This window comes from Lepeophtheirus salmonis, chromosome 6 (genome assembly GCF_016086655.4).
Source record: "Lepeophtheirus salmonis chromosome 6, UVic_Lsal_1.4, whole genome shotgun sequence".
Taxonomy (NCBI): domain Eukaryota; kingdom Metazoa; phylum Arthropoda; class Copepoda; order Siphonostomatoida; family Caligidae; genus Lepeophtheirus; species Lepeophtheirus salmonis.
This window is the reverse complement of record NC_052136.2, coordinates 44,333,555-44,356,467: the sequence shown is the minus strand read 5'-3', so window position 1 is coordinate 44,356,467 and position 22,913 is coordinate 44,333,555. Positions and strand designations below refer to the sequence as shown.

Below are 22,913 nucleotides of genomic sequence, written 5' to 3'. Positions count from 1 at the left end.
AGCTCTCTATTTTAGAATGAATGAATAATAATAATAGTTTGAGAAAAAGGTTTTAATATAATGTGATGACGGATGAGCCAGGGAGTAGTTTAGTCTCTAGAACGCTCACCAACATAACAAATAAAAACAGTTCTCTTTGTATGCTAAATGTATGCAATATTTCATTTAATTGGCTACATTGTTATTTCTTAGACCAAAAATATGTATATACAATACAGGATGCATTATATATAGTCCATCGTGTATACACGCTCAATGTTTCATGCTAAACAACTTCAATTGGTTTAAAAATTCATTGAGAGATACATACAGTTATACTTTGTTTCATTAACAGAGATAGTAGGCTTATTCTGCCTTTGTCCGGCAAAACAATGTATCTCCATCATTTTTTTTAACATATTATAAAATATTTTGCAAAAAAAATAATTGTATATATATGATTCTATTTGACTAATGAAACAATGGATCTAATTTAATGGATAAATGATTATCCGGCAAAACAATGTATCTAAGGAATGTAACACACACATTCCAATTAGCTTTAATATCATAATAATGACTCGGATAGGGTATTCTAGAACTTTGGACTACCAAAAATACTTTTTGGCTGGTGTCAGAAAAAACTAAACCAATTAAAGGTCAGCAATTTGTGTAATGAGAAATTGGATAAATTACTTCATGTGTGACATACATGTATATAGTTTTCAGCTTACTCTGAGCTCTTTTTCAGCTTTCTGTAGCATTTGATAATGCTACAACGTCATCTATTCAACAAGGCTAGTTATTTGAAATACAAGTTACGCCATTGTACAGAGCAAAAAATAAAATAGTCTGGAAACCATCCTTTCATAATCCCTTGTCAATATTGAATATGGGGGGCAAACTCCAAAAACGTTCTTGGCTCGCTCTACTGTAAAATTTGATTAAAGTCACACACATTGTAATGCCAGACAAGTGCAGTATTGCAAAGAGGTGGGAACTTGAAGTCGATACTTCAGACTCTACTTGGACTCAAATCCAAATTTTGAAGAATTGACTTGAGCTCAAAATCAAAAACTCACATCTTGACTTGGACAGAAAAGCTAAGACTAGACTGGACTAAAGACCATTTATAAATTAATTATATTATAGTAATTTCAATTTAATATATTTCAAGTACATTTTATGTGGAATAACTGTCAAAACTTGCGACTCTACCTGCTTAGGTTTGCAAATAAAGGACTTTATTCAACTTCAGGTATTCGCTTCATGCATACACAAAATTAATTTGAGGTACACATTTGTACAGTTTTTAATGGGGAAATCTAGAGAAAATAAAGCAATGACTTGACAGAAAGATGGCATGATCCATGAAAAGAGTGAATTCTTTTGAGTGGGCGATTTGCAAAGATTCAATATCCAAAATTTCATTTTTGCAAAGAAGGTGTCTTAATCCCTTCTCTGCCGTGGGATCCTTTATTTTCATCAATACAAGTTGAAATAACAAAAATCTAACGTGTATTTTTATTTTATTGTATCAAAACCACTTTTTATAGGTAAAAAGGATTAAGTAGTACCTATGCCTAATTTTGACTGTGGCTCCTCACCACTTTTTTGCACAACTTTATATTGATTAGCTATATTATTTTCGTACATCATCTGTTGAGATAATATTATGTACATACATCAAGTTACATACGATGTAATCAAACGAATATTTTATTGTTATCGGCAAAAATTTAATAGCAATTAATTGCCTTTTTATGATAGAACGATATAAAGCAAAATGGCGATAATTATTATCCCTACCAGAGATGTAAAAAACCCTCCTAGGTGTGTGTTTAGAATCTGGGGTTTTTACCTCCACCAACTAAATTATGTTTTCGTAAATTTTACGAAGAGATTTTGGCAAAACTTTGTAAAAAGACTATATTATATATGTATTAACAGTAAGAGATCATTAAATTTTGAGACATATAGGTCAAAGTCACACAGAAGCGTAAAACGTATTATAATTGACCATAATTAAGGACAACAATTTTATGTGGAGGCTTGCGCTCTACCGAGTGCCCATTCTTATTATAAACTGTTATCTTTCTTTCTTCATCCTCATATGTTAAAAAAATGCCAAAAATTATATTTTTGCAATGAAAAAATATATCATGGAAAATGAATTCTTCTTTCCTTTTTGTGTGATGTGTTTAAAAGGGTTTTATTTTATCTACTCAGGGATAAAATAGTACATTTATTCCTTTCTTATAAGTAATAGTTCAATACCAGGGCAGAATTAATGGACATAGTGGGCATTTCCACACGTCTCTGATCTCAATTCGGGCCCTCACTGGATAACTAATATTAGGATGGAGAAAAAGTAATTTCTTTACCTAAGTATATCTTATTCATTATTGATCACAGACGATCATACAATCAGGTGTTGGAAAGCTGTGAGTATATACTACAAACGTTTTTTGGACAATATTTTGCTTGGCCGGTTCAGTCGTGAATTATAGTGTGTGGAGCATTGAGGTCTCAAAAGAAGAAATTCGCCGTGTTTTAAATTTTTACTACTTGAAGGGGAAAATACGTCGAAAGCCACCAAGCAATTCTGCAATGTCTACAGGCCCGATATTCATTCGGTTCTTATTATACAACAGTGGTTCGCTCAATTCTTCCCTCTACTGTGAACAACTCGACCATTTGAAGTTGTCGATCGAACAGAAGTGGCCAGCATTGATGAACAGAAGACATCCTCAAGACAACACTAGGCCTCACATATCCTTGATGACGCGTTAGAGCTCCGATGAGAAGTTCTTATGCATCCACCCTACTGTCCGGATCTGGCACCAAGTTTTTACCACCTGTTCTTGTATATGGTCAAAACGCTTGGGGGTACAAATTTGGACTCAATAGAGGCCTGTGAAAATTGAAATTCCGATTTTTTTTTTTGGTCAATAAGGACAAGGGCTTCAATAAGAAGGGCGTTATGTAGTAGGATTCTCGTTGGGAATAAGTTATCGAACAGAACGGGGCATACTTAGCTTCAATTGAAAAAAATTATTTTAATAAAAAGAATTGATCTTTTCTACATAAAAAAGTTCATTTAAAAAATAAAACAAAAATACTATTTCTAAAAAAATTACTTGATAAAATATAATGACCATTTTTCTATAATAATAATTTTTTATTATTAATATTTATAAATGAAAAAAACACGGCTCTATATTCTTTATTTAAATCCCGCTCACGATAAAACCGGACCTCTTGAAGACTACTGTGGTACTCAATCTCTTGCCCTATTCAGGAATGACATGAACGAATAAATACATTGGCAAGAGTATTTCATCCGGAAACGTACCTTTCCTCCCATCATGCATTTGTGAATATGGATAATTAATTACTAATAAAAAATAATTACTAATGAATAAAAAGCATAGTTCTGGGACATTTCGCCGTTGGCAAAATATATTTTATGATGATTCATGCTGCAATGCTATGTAATTATGATTTACATTCATGTCATTAAGTGTTTATTTTTTTAATAATTAACTGAGTCATTAACAGTCGGCTCTAACCCTTAGAACCGTGGTAACAAAAATCATGACAATCCCCAATTAATCACGAGGTTACCACCCTAACACAAAAATATATATTGTTTTCTTTTATCCGTTGGGCATGTTTGGATTATTATTATTTTTTTTTTTTTTTTGTGAAATACATACACAAAAAGTATATTTCTTTCTCTAGGAATCGCCTGGGTACAAATGCACATTGAATTCAAGAGAATAATTTCTACTGGGCTCGTTGTCCATGAGTTACGGCAATTCCATTTTGAATTTCTTGGGTGAATGTTTTTCGTATTGTTTTTAGTGAGAACATTTGCCCCTTTCGTAGAGTAAGTTTCTCATACGGTGGTCATCTTGGGAATGATAAAATCGTAGACATTAATTAATGAATACTTAATCATTGTAATTCGAGGTAAATAAATAACATTTTATCATTTAAAATTGAAGTAACATCAGCGGCGTCCAGCGGAGGGTGGGATAGGTGGATTGTATTGCCCCCCCCCCTTAATTAAAAATTTTCCTCCTTTTAATAGAAAATTTAATATCTGATTTTTTTTTAAATTTAATATTTCAATTTTTTTCCCCGCAAATTACATTAAATTTTCCAAATTTTTTCCCCCACAAATTACATTAAATTTTCCAAATTTTTTGCCAAAAAATTAAATTTTCTCTGCACATTTCCAAAGAATTTGATTTGTTGTAACATCTATGGATTTAGAAATTTTTTGTAACTGCTGTGCATTATTTAAATTTCTTACTATGAAATTTAATTTTTGATTTTTTTGTGATTATCTGTGGGTTTTTATAGCTTTGAAATCTTTTTCAAAAAATTATAATAATAATACTCATTACTTTCAAAAATAATAAAATCTTCACTTAAATGTAACTCTACTATGGGCTATTGAACTTTAAAATATTCATCAAATTTGTAGGTGATTGTATGTTTTTGAGACAATATATACTTTTTTACATATTCATGGAAAAAATCTCTGAGGCTGTGACTTATATTTTTATTTTAGCTTACTTTATGAGAAAACTAGCAAGGATTTCCCAACGCTGCTCGAGTAAAGGGAATTCACATTGAAAATGGTGAAATTAATTGAGAAAATTAAAAAAATATTCAGAAAATACTTCTTTATACAAATAATCATAATATGAATCTTTCGTTGTTGTCTAAAAGGTTCCTGATAATTCTAATTCTCTTGGATTCTTCACACTGTATCAATTCCGTTAAGTCAGGTAATCTACAAAGTCTCATCATCGCAACTCATATATTAATCCCATATTCTATTGCAAATTCATTTTTTTTTTTTTTTTGGACCTGAAATAAACGAAATTGCAATTTTCACCGATTACTTTTTTTTAATTATTTTGAATAAATTTAGAAAACATAGTAAATCGTATAGTTGTATTTTAAACACCAATCACTTATTGATAAATAACTTAACCCCCTATTTAGTCTCCTTAAACTGCAAAAAACGGATTTTGGGTATTGCATAAGCCCCCTTATATGACCCCTCCCCTTCTTAGCCTGTCCCAGCTCAAAAGAGGAACCCATGCAAAATTTCAGCGTCCTAGGTTCAATCGTGTGAAAATGTATTAAGGACATCTACAACACACAATCTCTCTTTTTTATATATACAGATATTGACAATTTTTGACTGATTTTTCTTATTTTTGTAAAAAATTGACAGCAATCATTTTCTAATTGTACAAAAACACAACATAATTTTCATTTTACGAAATCAAACGCTATCTTTTGAACAAAATAATTTAAATGTGACAATCAAATTTTAGTCAGGACTCCCTCTCTTACACAACTCCGTAGCCACAGGCCTGAGATCACTCAATTGAAAATTCATGAAACTTAAAGAAAAAAATTAAATTGAACTTTTTTTATAGGATCATTCAATACAAAAAAAAAAAAAAAGAGAATAACTTCAGGAGCTACAAACAATAATTTTGTCTTGTGTCTAAATCAAGGAAAGAGCCTTCATATGTAGGAAAGTCTTTTTCTTTACTTTTTTTAAGTTCCCAAGGCGGTTAACTCATTTGAGGTCAAATGGATGCACCAGACTTTCTTTTTTTTATTTATTTAAATTTTCAGAATTGTCTTTCTTTTCAAATTAATGTTGCGTAGGTGTAATTGATAGCTAAGACCTGTAAACCTAACAAGTCAACATGAAACATTTAAAAAGTTCACTCAATTTCTTAGGACAGTACTTAAACGCAAAAACAGACTGTTTTAGTCACACAGCTCCTACTTTAAAATTCTGGTACCTTATCTCTTTGAAAGAGTTTATACAGAACAGCACAGACGTAGTTAGTAACTACTTCATTTCAGCTGTTGTAGTAAACAGCAAAGATCGGTCCTAGGATTGACACATTTTATCAGGACTGAACTGATAAGACTCCAGTCTTCTTAAATCGATCCAATGCTAAGAAATAACGTATAATGTCAATAAGGAGGAATAAACCCCCTTAGTTAAATTTTGCCACGATTTTTAAAAGTAGTAGGAAAATACATATTGCAAAAAAGATACACTTTTTCAGGAGAAATTTCGTTACCTGTTCCATTTGTAATAATTTAATAAAAATAGATTAGCATTTTCTATTTTTAACACATGAGTTTCACATAATCATTTACTACAAATTAGGTTTTAAGCAATGGCTTCAAGCTAATAGATAGTCAAACAATGCATTTGATACAGGATGGTTGTTTACGGCGGACTTTGGAGAAATCATAGTATCACGTCGGAGTCAGTCAACCGACCTTAATAGAACCATTATCAAGATTTTTAATAGAGAAGGGATTATAAAGATAAGTTAAATTGATTTCCGTCAAGCGGACTTCTACTTTTTATTTTAAGTTTGCAATTATGAAAAAAAACCTACTACAAATAAATAAAATAACTGTCCATGATAGTTTAATGATGACTGATGTGGTTGTATTAGCTATGCCTATGACACGAGACTCTTCATTCTTGCCTAAATTGGTCTCCGAATTTTTTCTAACTGCAGGAGATCAGGTGTGTTAAACATCTCAGAATATAAATCAATGAACTTTTTGCTCAAAAACAAGTGCAAATCGGAGGACATAACTCCAATAGGGTTTTAATAGGTTTATCTCTTTACCAATACAATAAACGCAGGTCTATTTATCCTTCAAATTTAGTTTTTCATATACTTTGTGCTGCATAAAACTCAAGGATATTTGTGGAGGAACATACAAAATCTCTTTTTATGACTATCACAAATCATAGAGATGTGTTCCTCAAGATATTCATAAAATGAATAGTAGAGACAGAAGCAGTTGCCGAACTTTTTAAAGGCACCAAATTTTAGGTCCAAGCTAGATAAGATGACTCGATTGAATTAAAAAAAAAATAAGATTACATGAAAATGAGGATCTAAATTTAAAAAAATATCTAGTCTAGGGGTAGTAAAATATGTTTTGAAAGGGGGATCTAACTAAAATAATATCCGAAATTACTCTTTCAAAAATAACAACTATCCTTAAACTTCATGACAAAAAATTTATTTAACAGTCAACCATATTGTACGTAAAGCGACCCCTTCAATAAAATAAATGTAAATTTATATTTAACTCTGGAACTTTTTTAAATAATTTTATATGCATATTTCACTATATTACCCATAATCGTTGAATTAAAACCTAATATACACTCCATAATTGGGAATAACATAGGAATTCTCTCGACTATATACAATGTTAAGAATTGTTGGAAACCGTAAGTGAATTTCCTTCGTAAGAAAATGATGATAATAATTACTTTGATGGAAGCCCCAAGGAAGGCCTTAAACTTCTAGAATATCTTAACTAAAACCATTATTTATTCAATTTTCAAGTCCGCATAAAATTTTACACAATTTTCTCAAACCCTGCATTGCTAATTAAATGCATATGTGTAGATTGTTTTTGTTTCTTTGTATTACCTTTCAGATTGCAATTGTATTATAATTACTTTCTTACACTTAACTTTTCCAAATCCATTCTTTTTTCCTTCGTAATTTGTTAGTATTTCAAATTAGGAAGCATGTCCTTGACGAGTCATGACGTAACCTACTTATTTATTGCAAAATGAACATGCCTAGAAAGCAAAAATTTGTATCACCTTTAAACATCAAAGATCGGTCCTAGGACTGACACATTGTATCAGGACTGAACTTATAAGACTCCAGTCTTCTTAAATCGATCCAATACTAAGAAGTAACATCTTTTTTTTTATTTTTTCAACATGGGTCTCAAAAAGAGTATTTGAATGTTCCGCATCTAGATAAGCTGCATGGATATATAGCTAAATATTATTTTAAGCCCCCAAAGAGCATTGTGAAAAATATATGATTTTGGGACAATAATAATAAGAGATGTATGATGTTCTAATTTTTTTAATATTTCATCTTTTGAACACTAAGTGAGTAGCAGTATAGTAGTAGTTGTTGTTGTCGTAATAGGAATCGAAGAGAATAATTTTAGCCATTGTTGATTTTTGAATTTCAGACATAATACATATGTATATATATATATAAAAAAATAAGAGACCTAAAGCTATATGTGATAATGTATATCCTAGATCATAGAAACCCAGAATATGTACCTTTGTTTGAATTTGATGGACTTGTCAGAGATTATCAACAAAAAAAAGTAATTAAAAATGACACTTTGTTGTTAACAAGACACCAACAATGGAATATTTTTCTCTCAATTTAATGAAGAAATATATATATATATAGAAGTATATATGATGTGTGTTTGTAGAGGGAAAAAAGTAATAATTTTTGAAAGAAATAAGGGGAACATTATTTGGGAAATATGTAAAAAGTGACGACAATATCAGCAAAAAAAAAAAAAAAAAATATATATATATATGTAAAATAATTGTTGTAATAATAAAAGGTATAAACTTTCCGTCCAAAAATATAGTATTAAATTACCACTTTTATATATAAAAATGAGATCTAAAAATAACAAAAGGAAGAAAAAAAATTTACTAAATTGAGTGAAATTCATTATATGAGTGTCACCATTAAATGATCTAAGTTATTCAGTAAAGAGGAACTATTGGTGTGTGTGTATATATATATATATATATATATATTGTATATAAGTATGTAATTAAATAATATAATTTAGAATTTTCTTTAGAAATATGTTAATTATTGTTTTACGTCTTTTTTTTAAATTATTTTTTGAACCATCTAATTATAAGTATCAACACATTCTAGAATATTCGTTCATTTAAAAAAAAAAGAGTAAGAATAAATAAATAAACTCCCACCATATAAATAATTATAAAAAAAGGGGAAGAACGGGGGTGAAGGATGGATGATCGGGGTGATATCCGATCAGTATTATGTAGGTTTATATTATATGTGTGTCATTTCACAAGTTATAACCAAAAAAAAAAAAAAGATGTAAAACTAAAGATTATTTTGGCAAGACTACCCATCATGATAGTTACTAATTAATTATTTATCATTTTCATCATTATAACTGGGAAAATTGAGGATGAATCAATCTCTCAATGTGTAATGACAAACAAAACTATAACCATTTCAGCCTCTTTGTAAAGTTGACTTTACTATTATGAAAATCCTCACCTGGATGAGAAAAAAAAGAAGATAACAATGTTGACACATAGGTATGTTACTGTATACGCACATATATATATATATATAAAATTTGTGAGGGGGGGCGACTTGATGGGGGAAATGCTGTAAAAAATAGGAAAGAGTGAATGTAGTTGTTGTAGTAGTAAGGATGTAAAAAAATGTATGTTTGCTTGCTTGCTTGATTGAAATTAGACCTTTAATTTATCAAATTGATAGTGGAAACAGTTTCATTTCCGACTATCAATTTGAGTCTTTTCATGGGCCTCTGATGATCATACACCTCAGATTTGTCTACTCGCTTTCTATCTTTCCTATGTCTATGATGGCGTCTACGACCTCTGCTGTTACGGTCACCATCGTTACTCTCCATCGTATCTCCTTCGTCTACTCCTTCCATACGAAGCACTTCGTACTCCAGTCTCCGAAATTTTACTGGAGAAGCACTTGATGCTGAATGAAGGGAATTTCCATTCTCTAAAACCTCATCAAGAACAGGTGACCTTTTCATTCTTAAAGTCAATTTTACACCAGGAGAACCTCTTGGAGTCGCGTTGTTCGTAGTGGTCCGTTTAGTAGGAGTAGTCCAGAATACTGTTGAATCGTCACTACTGTCTTTAAGAGGAGGAGGAGGGGGCGGTGGAGTACCTTCTCGGTTCAAATTCATTTTCTCTAAAGTTTTTCTAATACCGTTAGTTACTGGATTGACGGGCCTTCTTGAAGTGGAATCGTTATCAACGTCTATACCGGAATCACTTCCAGAACTAGATGAACTTGAGTCATCAGAAATTCCTGAACTATCTGAAGCAGCTCTTCCTCTTTCACAGCGTGCTCTCAATCGTCCAGGAGTATCTCTAAGTGACCTAGAAGTTACATTGTAATTGGATCCGTCGTTACTCTTCAAATTATGTCTAGATTTGGCAGTGGATGAGCGCGTCGTAGTTACAGAGTTCCCACTGGAAGAGGATGCAGTTAGATTTTTTAGATCTTCAAAAGTATAACCTTGACGTATAAGAATATCTGCATCATACCGGGTTCCTGTAAACCCTCTTAACCTTAGATCCCGGTAGGTCATAGCAGGTTGTTGTTGACGCGTTGGTCTCAGGGGAGGTGGAGGAGGGGGAGGAAGAGGAGTTGTTATTTTATTTATTGTTGTTGTAACGGGCTTTGTTGTTTCATTCTTTAGCTTTGTCCGATTGAGTCGAAGCTGAGTTTCTCTGAGTCGGTAGCCTTTATCTTTTTCTGGAGATTCGGATTTTAATTTTGCAAATGCACCAGTTCCTCGCCTAATTGAACAAATTAGTTTTATTTAGCGAATAAGTAGACAACAAAATAATATTCGACAATTACCTTTCGCAAGTTTCGCATTCACAGTAGCAGTTATTGTCGCCAAAAAAATCTTCACCATACATACACATAATTTCGTCCCCAGGGGCTATGTCTCGAAGCACTTTGACACATGCTCTATCTCTACCAGTTGCCACAAACTGATTTTTGTTATAATAATAAAATTAAAAAACCATATCATATATAAAACTGAATCAATCGTACAAAATAAATATTACCTTGCAATTGGGCCGACAGTCGTGATTAATATAAGCTGCGGATCCCAACCAAAGTTGAGCACAATTTTTTCTGCAGGAATACATAACGGAAAAATCATTTTTTCCAGGAACTAAAAGAACATTTTCTTCTTCTTCTGTCAATTCGGCAATGCAGCCGATTAAATAAGTTATTTGATCTCCCTTAGCCCAAGATTTTGTAGAACTTATCTTGGCACCCATTTGCCCTTCTAAGGAATATCGATGGCAAGGTGAAATGATGAACCCAGATTTGAGATCGAACATTCGCAAGTATCGAAATATCTAAAATCAAAATAATAATTATCGCACAGATACATCATTACAGCAATATTCATTACATGTTCTTTTAAGGAGGCTTGGGATACCTTCGACCTCTTGTTCAATGTTTTAGTCCAATCAACTAACATGAGTTCTTTGTATGTTGTTTCAAAATTTTGATTTTGAATAAAGTCTAAAACAGATTTCCTAAGAGATTTAGTATCAGATTCCTTTGGAGGTCGAAACCGCTGGCTCATTTTATGTGTTTGAAACCCCAAGTATGGGTCTACTATAAGGGCAGTAGCGATATCATCATAGTCTGACAATTCTTTGGGGGTCATGCTTGAGGATGTTCCTGAGCCAGTTACATTTGATGACAGTGTCATGTTATGAGTAAATGGATTTTCGACCTGAGAAGGAAATTAGTTATATTTATTTATAGTTGTATGTATATCAAATATTTTTGTATCTATGACTAAATTACATCCAATTATTACACATTAATAGAGGTGAAGTGCATTATTCTCACACAATACACATAATTCCACAATTGATTTTTCTGGGAAAATATATAAGTGAACAAGAAATCCAAGACAATATCCAATCTATAAATCCAGCCATATGAAAAAGAAGGTTAGCCAATAATCAAGTGTGTGTGAGGGAGGGGCAAAGAGTATAAATTTCAAGAGTAAACAAGTAGCATTTCAAATTAAAAGGGGTCAAAAACAAACATATGAGGTAAGCCCATCTCCTCAAACATAAGGAGTTGGAGACTGTTTTTATTATCCCTATCGTCTATTGCTGTATCGTTTCCAAAATGAGAAGGAAAAAAACAAAGATGGACAATTACGACTCTTTGTGATTTAAGGAGTGAGGGAACGATAAGAACGAATATCTAATCCGAAGAGTCCTGAAGAATTTCATCAATTCATGGGGAAAATACCCAAATGAAAACCGGAAAGTGAAAGGACAAAGCATTAAAATAAATGGAAACACAGAATAGAGAAGGAATCCATCCGGTAGAGCGTGAATATCATTTACCTTTAAAGCTTTAATTCATGGAAGTACCATTAAATGCACATTCAAGCGGGATTCAAAAGAGGGATTTCGAATCTCTCCTCTTGGAATTTTAGAAGGAAACGGGAGAACTCACGGGAAGAAAGAGTCAAATCAGGCAATGGAATAAGAAATGGCTGGCAATGATGTTCTTTGTTCCGGGATTGACGATGATGATGATCCGAAAAGAAGGATTAATCTCTAAAGGAGAAAAGAGGAAATTTCGGTAGTTATGAATTAGTTGGCAGTTTTGGCACAGCGACTCTGGTATAGCTAGAAAGAAAGAAAAGGTTGAATTCAATTCAACTGAGCAAAGAAGTGAGAGGGGGGAGGAAAGAAAAAGAAGGCATTTCTAGCCGTCTAGCTGCACCACTCACACAACAAACTCGCCTCTTTTTTTTCTCTTTCTCTCTCCCTCGCTTTATTATTCTTTTTCCTCCATGAACGTCGCTTCCCTCCCTGCCCCAACTCACTTACTCTCTTCCCTGCCATTCCATGACCTTAATACTTTTTGTAGTCAGTACGATGGTCCATATTACTTACCCAATTTGCTTTTTCTTTCATGATCATCTCGATCCGAGCCAAACCCTTTTCTTAGCTTCATCGCGTAACTCTCATTATTTGAATTGTTCAATGGTTACAAAGATTCATACATTGGTCATGATCAGGTACAAAGATTCTTTGAACTTGAACCCCGCTCTTAGCTTAATAAATTTTACAAGCCCCTATAAATGTTGTTGAGTGCAAATGTTCTTGAATTATTTATTTAAGCACAGGAAAGTTGTTCAGAGAAAGGAGCGTCATGGGAAATTTCTAACAATTTACACATAATATAGAAATGAACCCAACTACGCATTTTTAGAATTCAATACATGTAGATAAGGCGTTATAAATACAACTGCAGTATTAGGGTAACAAGTATATGCGTTATGGTTTCAAATGTTTTATATAATTTATTATTTACCAAATACCTTGAACGAGTTTTGGAAGAAGCTATGAACACATTATGGGAAGTCAATAAAAAAGTTGTAAGCTACGTTAGGAGAATAACTTCAACTAGTTACTTAACTACACATCTTAATTAAAAAGTAAATTAGTTTTTTCCTTCATGCGAAAGGAACTGTATCCAGGGTTCGACATATTCCCTCAAGGCTTTCCTTAGAAATTTTTAATACAACAGCTGATGTTATGAATGAATATTCAACTAAAATCACGGAATGAAGCTGTTAAGGCAAATATTTCTGGATAAATATCCCTTATTAACCTGTTTTAAAGATTATAAATCTTATAATACGAATAAACCTTTTAATGATACTCACTAACCCTATTTGGAACTACCACACAGAGTTCGCTCTCATCAAATTGAGTTACCTTGCCACAGAAACTTTAAGCACGAGACTGATTTGTTAGTAACTAGATCGAAAAAGATATAAATTACTTTCAAAGTAGTATAGAACTACCCCTGGCGAAACTAGCAATTGCAGAATCCCCAGATAATTTTAACAAGACACGGCATTTGCATATAATTAATGCATAATTATCTATTCGCAAGTCTTTGTCTCTTCCTTTAAAGTAAAAAATAATGTAAGGCCACCAGAAGGTACACAGGACAGAATCCAATCTTGGAGACAACCACATAACCGAAGAGAAATTAACGGGGAAAAAGTTAAGTGTCATTTAAAAATTTCAAGAAATTAATCACAGTTGATCAAGAGATATTTGCAACAATTAAGTATATGAATCCATCCACTAACTAAATGGACTCATAAAACTGATATAACAAAGGTTACGTACATTGATAAGGATTACTCGTTAATAGAATGACCTTCAGAGTATTGAACTTATGACCTACTACTAGTAGATGCTGAGACCCAAGACTAGATGAATTATTTAATTTCAGTAGAACATCACTAACAGATTATAATATTCAACCTTCGAGACGGTGAAGAAAAAAAGTACACAGAGAATTCGTTTTTGTTTTATAATTTTTTTTTTATGTATTTCGATGCGGAAACATAACACACTTTATTCGGGTTTACCACGGCCATATCCTCCTCTCTGGAAAAATAAATATAAACAAAGTAAGGTTATGACATCAATGATAAAAAACAAGTACTACTTAATCTCTACATCACTAGCACTAGTAATGTGAGGAAATAGTTAACAACTTACGAATTCCATGGGTGCAGATCCTGGGCCAGCAGCTCCAGTCTTGTCCCCACTGGGGCCTCCACTTCCGGTATTCCGTCTGTATGCATCTCTATCACCCGCTCCAGATGGTTTATCGTATGATCTGGATGAGGCAGCTGCTCTTGGTCGACCTTCAGCCTTAACATGACGCTTAAGAGTTGATGGTACAATCTCTGGGGGAAGGTGGAGGAAGTCCCGGAGATATTGGATTCCGTCATTGGTGAGATACCAATAGTAATGTCTCCAGGCAAATTGTTCCTTTACGTATCCTCGAGATTTCAGAGACTAAAAAAAGAAAAACAACCCTTTGGAATAAAAACGCCTTGAAAACAAGATAAAGAAACTTACATTCAAGGCCTTCATGACATGAAGATTGGGTACTTCAACATTGGGATGTCTGGCAGCATGAACGTCCTTTTTGGCCACCATAACACCCTCATTAAAGAGGTTTTCGTAGATTTTGATCAAGTTAGCCTTGGGCATCAACATCCTGACTGTAATATGAAGAGGGTAAATAAATAAATAACTTATGGATTCTGAAGGTAATCACGGATTTCAAGAACAAAAATATTTAAGAAGAAAAAAATTACCAGCTTTCAAAGAGAGGGACGAACCGGAAAAGGAAGATTTTCAGCGCTGCCATTTGATTGCTTAAACAACTTCTGGCTATTCCTTTTTATAGCCAAAACAAAACAAAACTCAGCAGAAATTGTGTAATAATATATATTCTTCAATGGTAATTTAGTAATAGGTATATGTTATCAATCCTAACAAATTTTGACAAATCAGATTGAAGCTGCATCTAAACCCTATAACATTGACAAATAGATTTTATACACTCTACGTTTTGTTCATATTTAATGGCATTTTTAATTTTTTGTTTCAATAATTATGGTAAAATTGAATTTAGATGTATCATACTATAATTTTTTCATGCTTTAAAAGGTGTGGATATTATATATACATACATTTAATGATATTAAAAGGTTATGTAAATAATCCATCTGTTACAACAAGTTACCGAGTTAGTTATTCAACCACTTTGATTCTAACAGCTATTATCTTTCATCTACTACTTCTCATCATTCTATTGGAAGCTCTACATCCGAACAAAGGTTATTCGTTATTAAAACTTCACGAGTGAATAATCGACCTATGGATGACTGATAGTGATGACTCTTGAGAAGAATTGTAGTCAGTGTTTCCGTACATCTCATCCGGAATCCTAATAAGTAATAATCAGTGGAAAAGGTAAACGTGACGTCATATTGTTTACTCCTCCTTCGTGAATCGTGTGACATCATCGTGTTAAGCCAAAGAAAATATAAATTATAAAATAATTTATATTAAATTATATTTTCTTTGTGTTAAGCCCTTTTATTGAACGGGGGAACCTGTCACAATTTATTCACTACAGAGTTCAGTCTCACTCAGCAACTCTGGGCTCATTTTGATCAAGGAAGATGTCGTCCGAAAAATTCGAATTAGCCGAAGATGAGCTTGACACCCTTTTGGACAAGGTTGAGAGCACGATGTCCAAATATCGCCTTATAAAGACGGAAGGACGTCGAACGGACGAAAAGAGACAAATGTCAATGAGACTTAGGGGTTAGTTACTCCATTCAATACCTTTGATATGAAGGAATGCATTATGCTTCTTTCCTTTTTGTATTCTCAAATCCGTTGCCTATATTTTATTAGAAATATTTTTCATTCATTGATTTATTTCCCCCCCTAATAAAGGTCATATTGATGAAGCTAAAAAACTAATTGATGAAATGGAGTACGAGGCCCGGAAGGCACCAATGACATTTCGTGGAAGCATGCTATCCACTGTACGGGACCATAGAGAACAAATAGCCAAATTTCAGAATGAACTCAGCATCTCGTCTTTTTCTAAATTAAAAGAAGATGAGTCTTCCTCATCTCTAGACCTTCCATCCGAAACGGATGATCCTATACGACGACAAATCCTAATGGGAGCTGCCTCACTGGATCGAACAACTCAAATGGTGCTAAGTTCCACGCAAGTAGCTCTAGAGACAGAAGCTGTAGGAGAAGAAATAATAAATGACTTGGGATCACAAAGAGAAACACTCCAACGAACCCGAACACGTCTAGCTGAAACGGAAGCGGATTTAAGTCGGAGTAGAAGAATTCTTCGTAGAATATATCTGGGTGTTATTCAAAACAAGATTTGTCTCATCTTTCTCATTATCATTCAGATAGTCATCATTATTTTTATTCTTTACTGGAAATTTTTACGTAAAAGTTGATATGCCATGGCATTTTACAATATTTTAATCCAAAATTAAATTACTATTCATTTTATATATAAAAAAAAAAAAAAAAAAAAAAAAAAGATAGTATGGATTCATATACATATATTATAATTAATCAGAACCCTCAGCAGATGAACACATCTTGAACTTTATTGGAATATCTTTATTTGAGTTACCTATTTATGGAGTTTATCGAGCTTAAGCACTTCTTGAATAATAATTTTTTAATTAATGGCTCACTGTGATTTCTTGATCTGAATTCCAAATTCATTTAGTCTTATGTATTATAATCTATGTACTCAACTCAGATGAAACCATATAAATAAATGGGAGATAATATTTTTATAGTTATACAATTTGTTACATATTATATTTAATCGTGATTAAGTTGTGAATGCTTAATCATATCAATAAATATATTTTTATTTGTTTGAACCTAGAATTGTGTTAACTATTATCGAATAAAATGGTTACGAGATAATTATGATCATTACTCGGTCTTTCCTTTAGTTGGAATCTAACGTATTCACTATTTAATAAGGTGAAGAGGAGACAAATGGATCAGTAAATATAGTGTTGTTTTACGAAATATATTTCAGAGTCATACATAATCGAACAGGAAATTTTCTTCTTTTTTAAATTTAAATTATATTCATAACAACATCTTTATTTTCAATATTCATGAGTCTTTTCTGGAATGTCATCTTTAAAAATGGTGTATCCTAAAACAGTGGTTAACTTTTTTCAGGGTATACTTTCTGAGAGAAAATCAAGATCTCCAAGTACCACCATTATGACCAAAATGAATGTATATATTACAGTTGCTGAGGTTAAACCCATTTTTGACATTTCTCCACGAACCACAGGAACGGTTTTACCGTGAGCGGAACATATAAATGTGCCAGTCTTTTTCTTTCCTTTTGTAAATTGGAATTTCATTTCGAATGACTTATTTTTTTAGAAAATAAATTTATAACTTTATTTCTTAAAAAAAAACATTTTTTTAATTCATCACAAATCAAGTGAAGAGCCGAGGAAAATGACCCAAATATACCCCTAAAACCGATCTTGCGTACTAATGAACTAAACAATCCAAAGAACCTATGAAAAAACAAAACAAAAATAAATAATCACAAAATGTCACCATTAAAAAGTCATAATAAAGTACAAAGTATTTCAATAATCTATAATTTACCTATTCTTTTTGATACGACAAAAAATCTTATAGATTCTACAAATTATGGATGTTAAAAGTGATTATTTTGAATGATGAAAAGACATAACTGTAAATGAGTAAAATTCATTTCGATTTTATTTTTTTCAAGGTAAATAAACAATATGATCAATTCATTGTATTTCATCCTATTAAATATTGTCATGCTTTCATGCACACATCATTAATCTAATTAATTAGATATTATGTAGGAGTATAACCATACATTTTAGTACATACTTTAGTAATGAAGAGGTTGATATATTTTCGACGGAGTTTCCGTGTAGATTTCATTTTTACCTTTTTCCATCTCCTAAGCACATTTATTTCATTTATACATAGGGAGGGGTATTTCGTAGAGTGCAATAATGAGGGCAAGAAGACTTATGGTACTACTGAATCATAACCTTTGTTAACATCAGGTGCCTGTTTTATGATTTTGGATAGAGAAAATGTATTATTGCTAAAGTGGGATGAACTTTCAACATTTTAAGTAGTATTTGTGCATTGAAAATATGATAAAAAAATTATATTTAAACACGAACACACTATCTTAATGATAGCCAATGAAAAATTTAAATGGTTTTATTTATATTTAGCTTATTTATGTTAAAATTCTAAACTAAAACAATTTGCAATTAACTATAATTATATAATAAGTAAATTTCTATTGTAAAACCTCATTGAATACTGCCTTTTTTGCTATTTCTGTGCATCTGATGTAAATATAAACAAACTTCCATCCCCTTCTGACACTCTTGAAAATGTAACTTTTAATTGACCATGTGAAAATACTGATTTTGGTAGGCCCTTTTTTTAATTCGTATTTAATATACTCCTTTTTTCTGTATGTACAATAATTCGAATTTTTAATTTTTTTTTTGGTGCATTTTCGAATACACAAACTATACCTTAAAAGAAACTTTGAGACACGGGGAATCGATCTTGTTTTGTGAAAAAGATCAACTTATTAGCAAAAATCAAACTTGCCTTCCAGAGCCTAGGGATCTGGTACTATCAGAATTAAATATAGCCTTACCACAATATAGCTTAACACAAAATTCTGAACAACTTTTGTATCTGTCTCCGTTTTGAAATAACTGCATTATTACCATTGTTTTTCTAAGTGGGACATACATCACACATATAAATTATTTTAACACTATGTAGCCCGGCTATATAGTATTAAATATAAAATATAGCCAGGATATATCCAAAGTTGATAATCTTGTAGAGAAAAACGGGGGGGGAAGGACTTATGGTATCATTGTTTAAAATACTGATGTGATTATCAGCTGCCTGCTTTATTATTATTATGATTTTTGAAGGTATAACAAAAGTATTTATTAGCAAAATGTCTAATGAAGACATACTACGTATAATTGACTTATACATTTTTTATCCCTTACAGTAGATTTGAAAACGTCACACTCCATGAAATTGTATTTCATTATGAACCATATTCTCAGAAAAATAACTAATGAATGTAGAGTATTTCGAAATATATTTGAAGTTCCAAGTTTAAAAAAGAAGGCTTAAATTATATATAATCTACATACTAAAAATAAACAATAATAATACAGAATATAGAAACAATAGATTGATCCAAATAATATGTATTTTCTTGGTCTGACATCGGAATTCAGTTCAATATGTCATAACTTTATGTTGCAAAACACAAACCAGATGTGGAATTTAATCCAAAAGACAGACAAACCCCTTTTTCTTCATGGGGAAATTGCTATATACAATTGTGCACGGGATGGATATATTTCTACCGATGAGATCTAAATAATTATTAATAATAAAGTAAATGTCAAAATCATACAATTAGACAATAAATATACTTATAAAAAAAATGTTAGAATTAAATTCATCCTTATATTACTCCTTATCACGTGCATCAAAAAATATTTTCCCCCCGTTATTTATGCTTGTATAACAACATACTATAATCATGAAGGATACACACAATTGCTAAGTACCCCCGTTGTTGTGACCATTTAAGGAGTTGTTTTTTGCCTTTTATGAGTTTCCTGAACACAATTTCTTGGAGCTTATCAACCATAACTAATCCTTAAGTGATAAAAAAGTAATATTTATTGACTATGTAATATTGGAAAACCTGAAGATCACACTCAAGTCTTTAAGTGAAGAAACTAGTGTCAGACAAATTAGTTGCGAACCATCCAAAGCTACTGTTTGTTGTTGTTACCATTTAATCAGTTGTTTTTGCCCATAGAGAAAGAGTTACAAAGAGTTACATAGAGGCGACAAGGAATTTCTATTGACAGTTTGGCATAGTAAGGCAGTAGTAGATTAAAATCTTCGGTTTGCAGGAATGAACAGTAGCTGAATGTAAAATGTTATGTTATTTTTAACGTTGGTCAACTTTTTTTATTTCGTCAGATTTGAATTTAATTACTCAAGTTGGTATTGTAGATTCTCAAAAAATGAGGTTCTTAACCTGTTAATCTAAGAACTATTTTATTCAAATGTAATTAATTTTTAATGTCATAGATTAGAATTATTAATTGATTCATGAAGTGTAATTTTCAATGACGTATTCTGTAATTGTTAATAAAAGATAGTTGTAGATGAAATTTTTACAAAAATGCTTCAATTTTGATAAGGGTTCTTCATCTGGACGTAGTTTCCATAGGTTTCCTAGAGATGCAGGTAAAGCTTAGATTGAAAATCATATCACCCGATTCAATTTTACGTTTCGTTTTATTGTATAATGATAGAGATTTGGAATAAATGGGTTAAGGCTGTCCGTCGAAAAGACTTCACACCATCCTCTCATTCTGTATTATCTTTATTAACAGCGTTCTTACCAAATTTAATGACTGTTCAAATAATAATAATCAGCACCGGGGGAAAAAGCGTCGACTTTCAATTTGCCAAACTGAGGATGAGGATCATTCGGTTGATAGTAATATTCTCATTATTCCAATGGAAACCAAAAAGAAGATCGATTCCATCTGATATTTATTTGGCGAAAATCAAATGTGATAATTTGCAATCACTATTAGACAAAAGCCATGACCGTGAAAAAGATTGAGAACTTCGTCAGGCAAAGTTGAAGGTAGCTGCAGCTACATTTAAGTTGAACGAAATTCTAGATGCAATCCGTGAGAAAGAGTTGTTAACTCCACAAAGTATTTCTGTTCTTTTGGAAATTTGAAAAGATGTGGGTGCAATTCATAGGTACAGAATTTTTCAAAATATATAATACTGTATATAATTTCAAGATATTTTTCATAAATGGTATGATCAATCAGTTAGTAAATATAGGTAAACAAAGTCTTATTTAAAGAACGATCTTAATTATTGAACACTAAGATTCTTGTAAGATGACCAAGAATGCAAATTCTATGACACCTTTAATTATTGCTCAAGATAAAAGAATAAAAGTAATCATTTTATGATCTTCAATTTAAATAAATTACATTCATATACTAGAAATATATTATATAAAATTCATATAATATATGAATAAGGTCATATCTCTGGACTAGGTATATGACAGGGCTACGGAGTCTAAAATAAATGGTAATAAAATGCCCTACTCCAACTCCAGTATTTTAATCTATCGACTATCAGTATCTAATATTATATTAATTTTGAATAATAAAGGCGGGAATTGATAACGTTCTTGATAGAGGAAGATGTTTATTATTTTAGTCAATGGACAATACTATAAGTATTTCTTCCCTTCTCCTCACACACTTTTGTATCCTTACCAAAATTATCAACCTTAGATATATCCTATTATTTTATTAGGCATTTGAAAAAAATAAAACCGAAATTTAATGAGAATTAATCATTTTGTGCAAGATGTAAACTCAATGATAATCTATTGTGGAATACGAACAGGACCCTACACCCTGTACTTTCCCCCCAGCATCACCCGTCCTTTTACCCCTTGCATTTCACTCTCCGAGCCATCTACCCAACAAACCCTTTAATCCCATTCTTTTTATCATTTTTATTGAGAAGTACAGCTAGTAAACGATAGACAAGGCCAAAGCATGGACGTCTTGATAGCTAGAGATGTCCATGGCCGAAGTCATAAATGAATGTTATGGTTGTTAGGAGTGGTTGTTGAGTAATCCTATCTTTCAGTTCGAATCAGAAAGTACTAATTAGGAAACACAAAATGATCAAGAAATATTTTCTTGTAACGGCTAATTATTCGTTTTTGGATCTGAGACATCCATTTTGTTAAATAAGCTCAGGCAAAATAATTAAAGGTTCTTGAATTCTTGTGTCTTGGAGGATCACTTGTCTATTAAGGTCCATGCAAATATAAGTAGTTACCATTTTACAACATTGACTCATCAACAGTCGAGGCTTAGGGAACCCATCAAATTTACACTGCCTCTTTATCACTTATTTATAAAAAATGATACAATATCTTTACCGACTTTGCCTCAATCTACCTGTTACAGTTACCTCCACAGAGACGAGCTTTTCCATGCTCAAATAGATAAAAACAGGAAGAACAAAGAAGTTATGAAAAAATATATATATATTACTCATTGCATATATAGGATTTGAATCTTTCCAGGTCCCAGATAAAATCATAATAAATTTAAATAAATTGTAGTGATAAGCGATGACGTCAAGACTAGTCTGATATATCAATGAATACCTATGTCATTAAGTTAAATGAATAATTACGTTTCTATTGTTGTTTAAAGATTGAAGTTTAGTTTGCATGGTTACTATTGATTGTAATAAATGGTAAAATGCTGGGAGGTGAAGGATTCAGGGGCTAAATGGTTCGGGGAGTGAAAACTTAGGGGTTAGTCGTCCAGAGAGAGGGGGTAAGAGTCCTAGAACCTAAGGAATGAAAAAAAGAGAAAAAAACCAATGATACCTAACGTTTTTCTTTTTCTAATCTTACAATTGATAATTTTTTTTATAGTTATGCAGGGGCGTCTGGAGGATTATATATATCAAGGTGCTGTATTATGAAGGTATGCCGTTCACGACTTTTATAATTTGACAGAATTAAGCTAGCCCACTTTAATGACGTCAAATATGTGTGGAAAATGATAGCCCGTACTTGTGTTTTGCTCTAAGATTACAAGGAATCTAACTCAAAATGTAAGATTTGCTACTTGTAAACTGAGTATAAACAATTTGATTG

At 31.9% G+C, this 22,913-nt stretch overlaps 3 protein-coding genes and 1 long non-coding RNA gene across 19 annotated transcripts; 1 reads left to right on the top strand and 3 right to left on the bottom strand.

Annotated features, from left to right (window-relative positions):
* Positions 1 to 7,936: 7,936 nt before the first annotated feature.
* Positions 7,937 to 12,914, bottom strand: LOC121121046 (uncharacterized). 16 transcript variants are annotated; one of them, XM_040715909.2, is made up of 8 exons: positions 12,056 to 12,510; positions 11,095 to 11,424; positions 10,739 to 11,038; positions 10,524 to 10,660; positions 10,205 to 10,459; positions 9,457 to 10,129; positions 9,226 to 9,278; positions 7,937 to 8,264 (listed from the first exon to the last, which is right to left on the bottom strand). In XM_040715909.2, the coding sequence occupies exons 2-8, from the start codon at positions 11,398 to 11,400 to the stop codon at positions 8,213 to 8,215; spliced, it is 1,776 nt and encodes a 591-aa protein (XP_040571843.2). In that variant the 5' UTR covers positions 11,401 to 11,424; positions 12,056 to 12,510; the 3' UTR covers positions 7,937 to 8,212. The 16 variants fall into 16 exon arrangements, 15 of the variants coding, with proteins under 15 accessions (XP_040571843.2, XP_071745648.1, XP_071745643.1 ...); XM_071889547.1 differs by lacking the exon at positions 9,226 to 9,278 and having other exon boundaries at positions 7,937 to 8,522; positions 12,056 to 12,501; XM_071889542.1 differs by having other exon boundaries at positions 9,457 to 10,459; positions 12,056 to 12,499.
* Positions 12,915 to 14,037: 1,123 nt separating this feature from the next.
* Positions 14,038 to 15,006, bottom strand: LOC121121049 (small ribosomal subunit protein eS10). Its single transcript, XM_040715915.2, has 4 exons — positions 14,851 to 15,006; positions 14,609 to 14,754; positions 14,243 to 14,545; positions 14,038 to 14,128 (listed from the first exon to the last, which is right to left on the bottom strand). Exons 2-4 carry the CDS (start codon positions 14,747 to 14,749, stop codon positions 14,096 to 14,098), a joined length of 477 nt encoding a protein of 158 aa, XP_040571849.1. The 5' UTR covers positions 14,750 to 14,754; positions 14,851 to 15,006; the 3' UTR covers positions 14,038 to 14,095.
* A 209-nt stretch (positions 15,007 to 15,215) lies between these two features.
* Positions 15,216 to 17,023, top strand: LOC121121048 (vesicle transport through interaction with t-SNAREs homolog 1B). Its single transcript, XM_040715914.2, has 2 exons — positions 15,216 to 15,868; positions 16,004 to 17,023. Exons 1-2 carry the CDS (start codon positions 15,724 to 15,726, stop codon positions 16,534 to 16,536), a joined length of 678 nt encoding a protein of 225 aa, XP_040571848.1. The 5' UTR covers positions 15,216 to 15,723; the 3' UTR covers positions 16,537 to 17,023.
* Positions 17,024 to 17,103: 80 nt separating this feature from the next.
* On the bottom strand, positions 17,104 to 18,887 carry LOC121121050 (uncharacterized). The gene is made up of 2 exons (XR_011780886.1): positions 17,996 to 18,887; positions 17,104 to 17,643 (listed from the first exon to the last, which is right to left on the bottom strand). It is a non-coding gene; the product is annotated as an uncharacterized lncRNA (long non-coding RNA).
* Between the last annotated feature and the right edge of the window lie 4,026 nt (positions 18,888 to 22,913).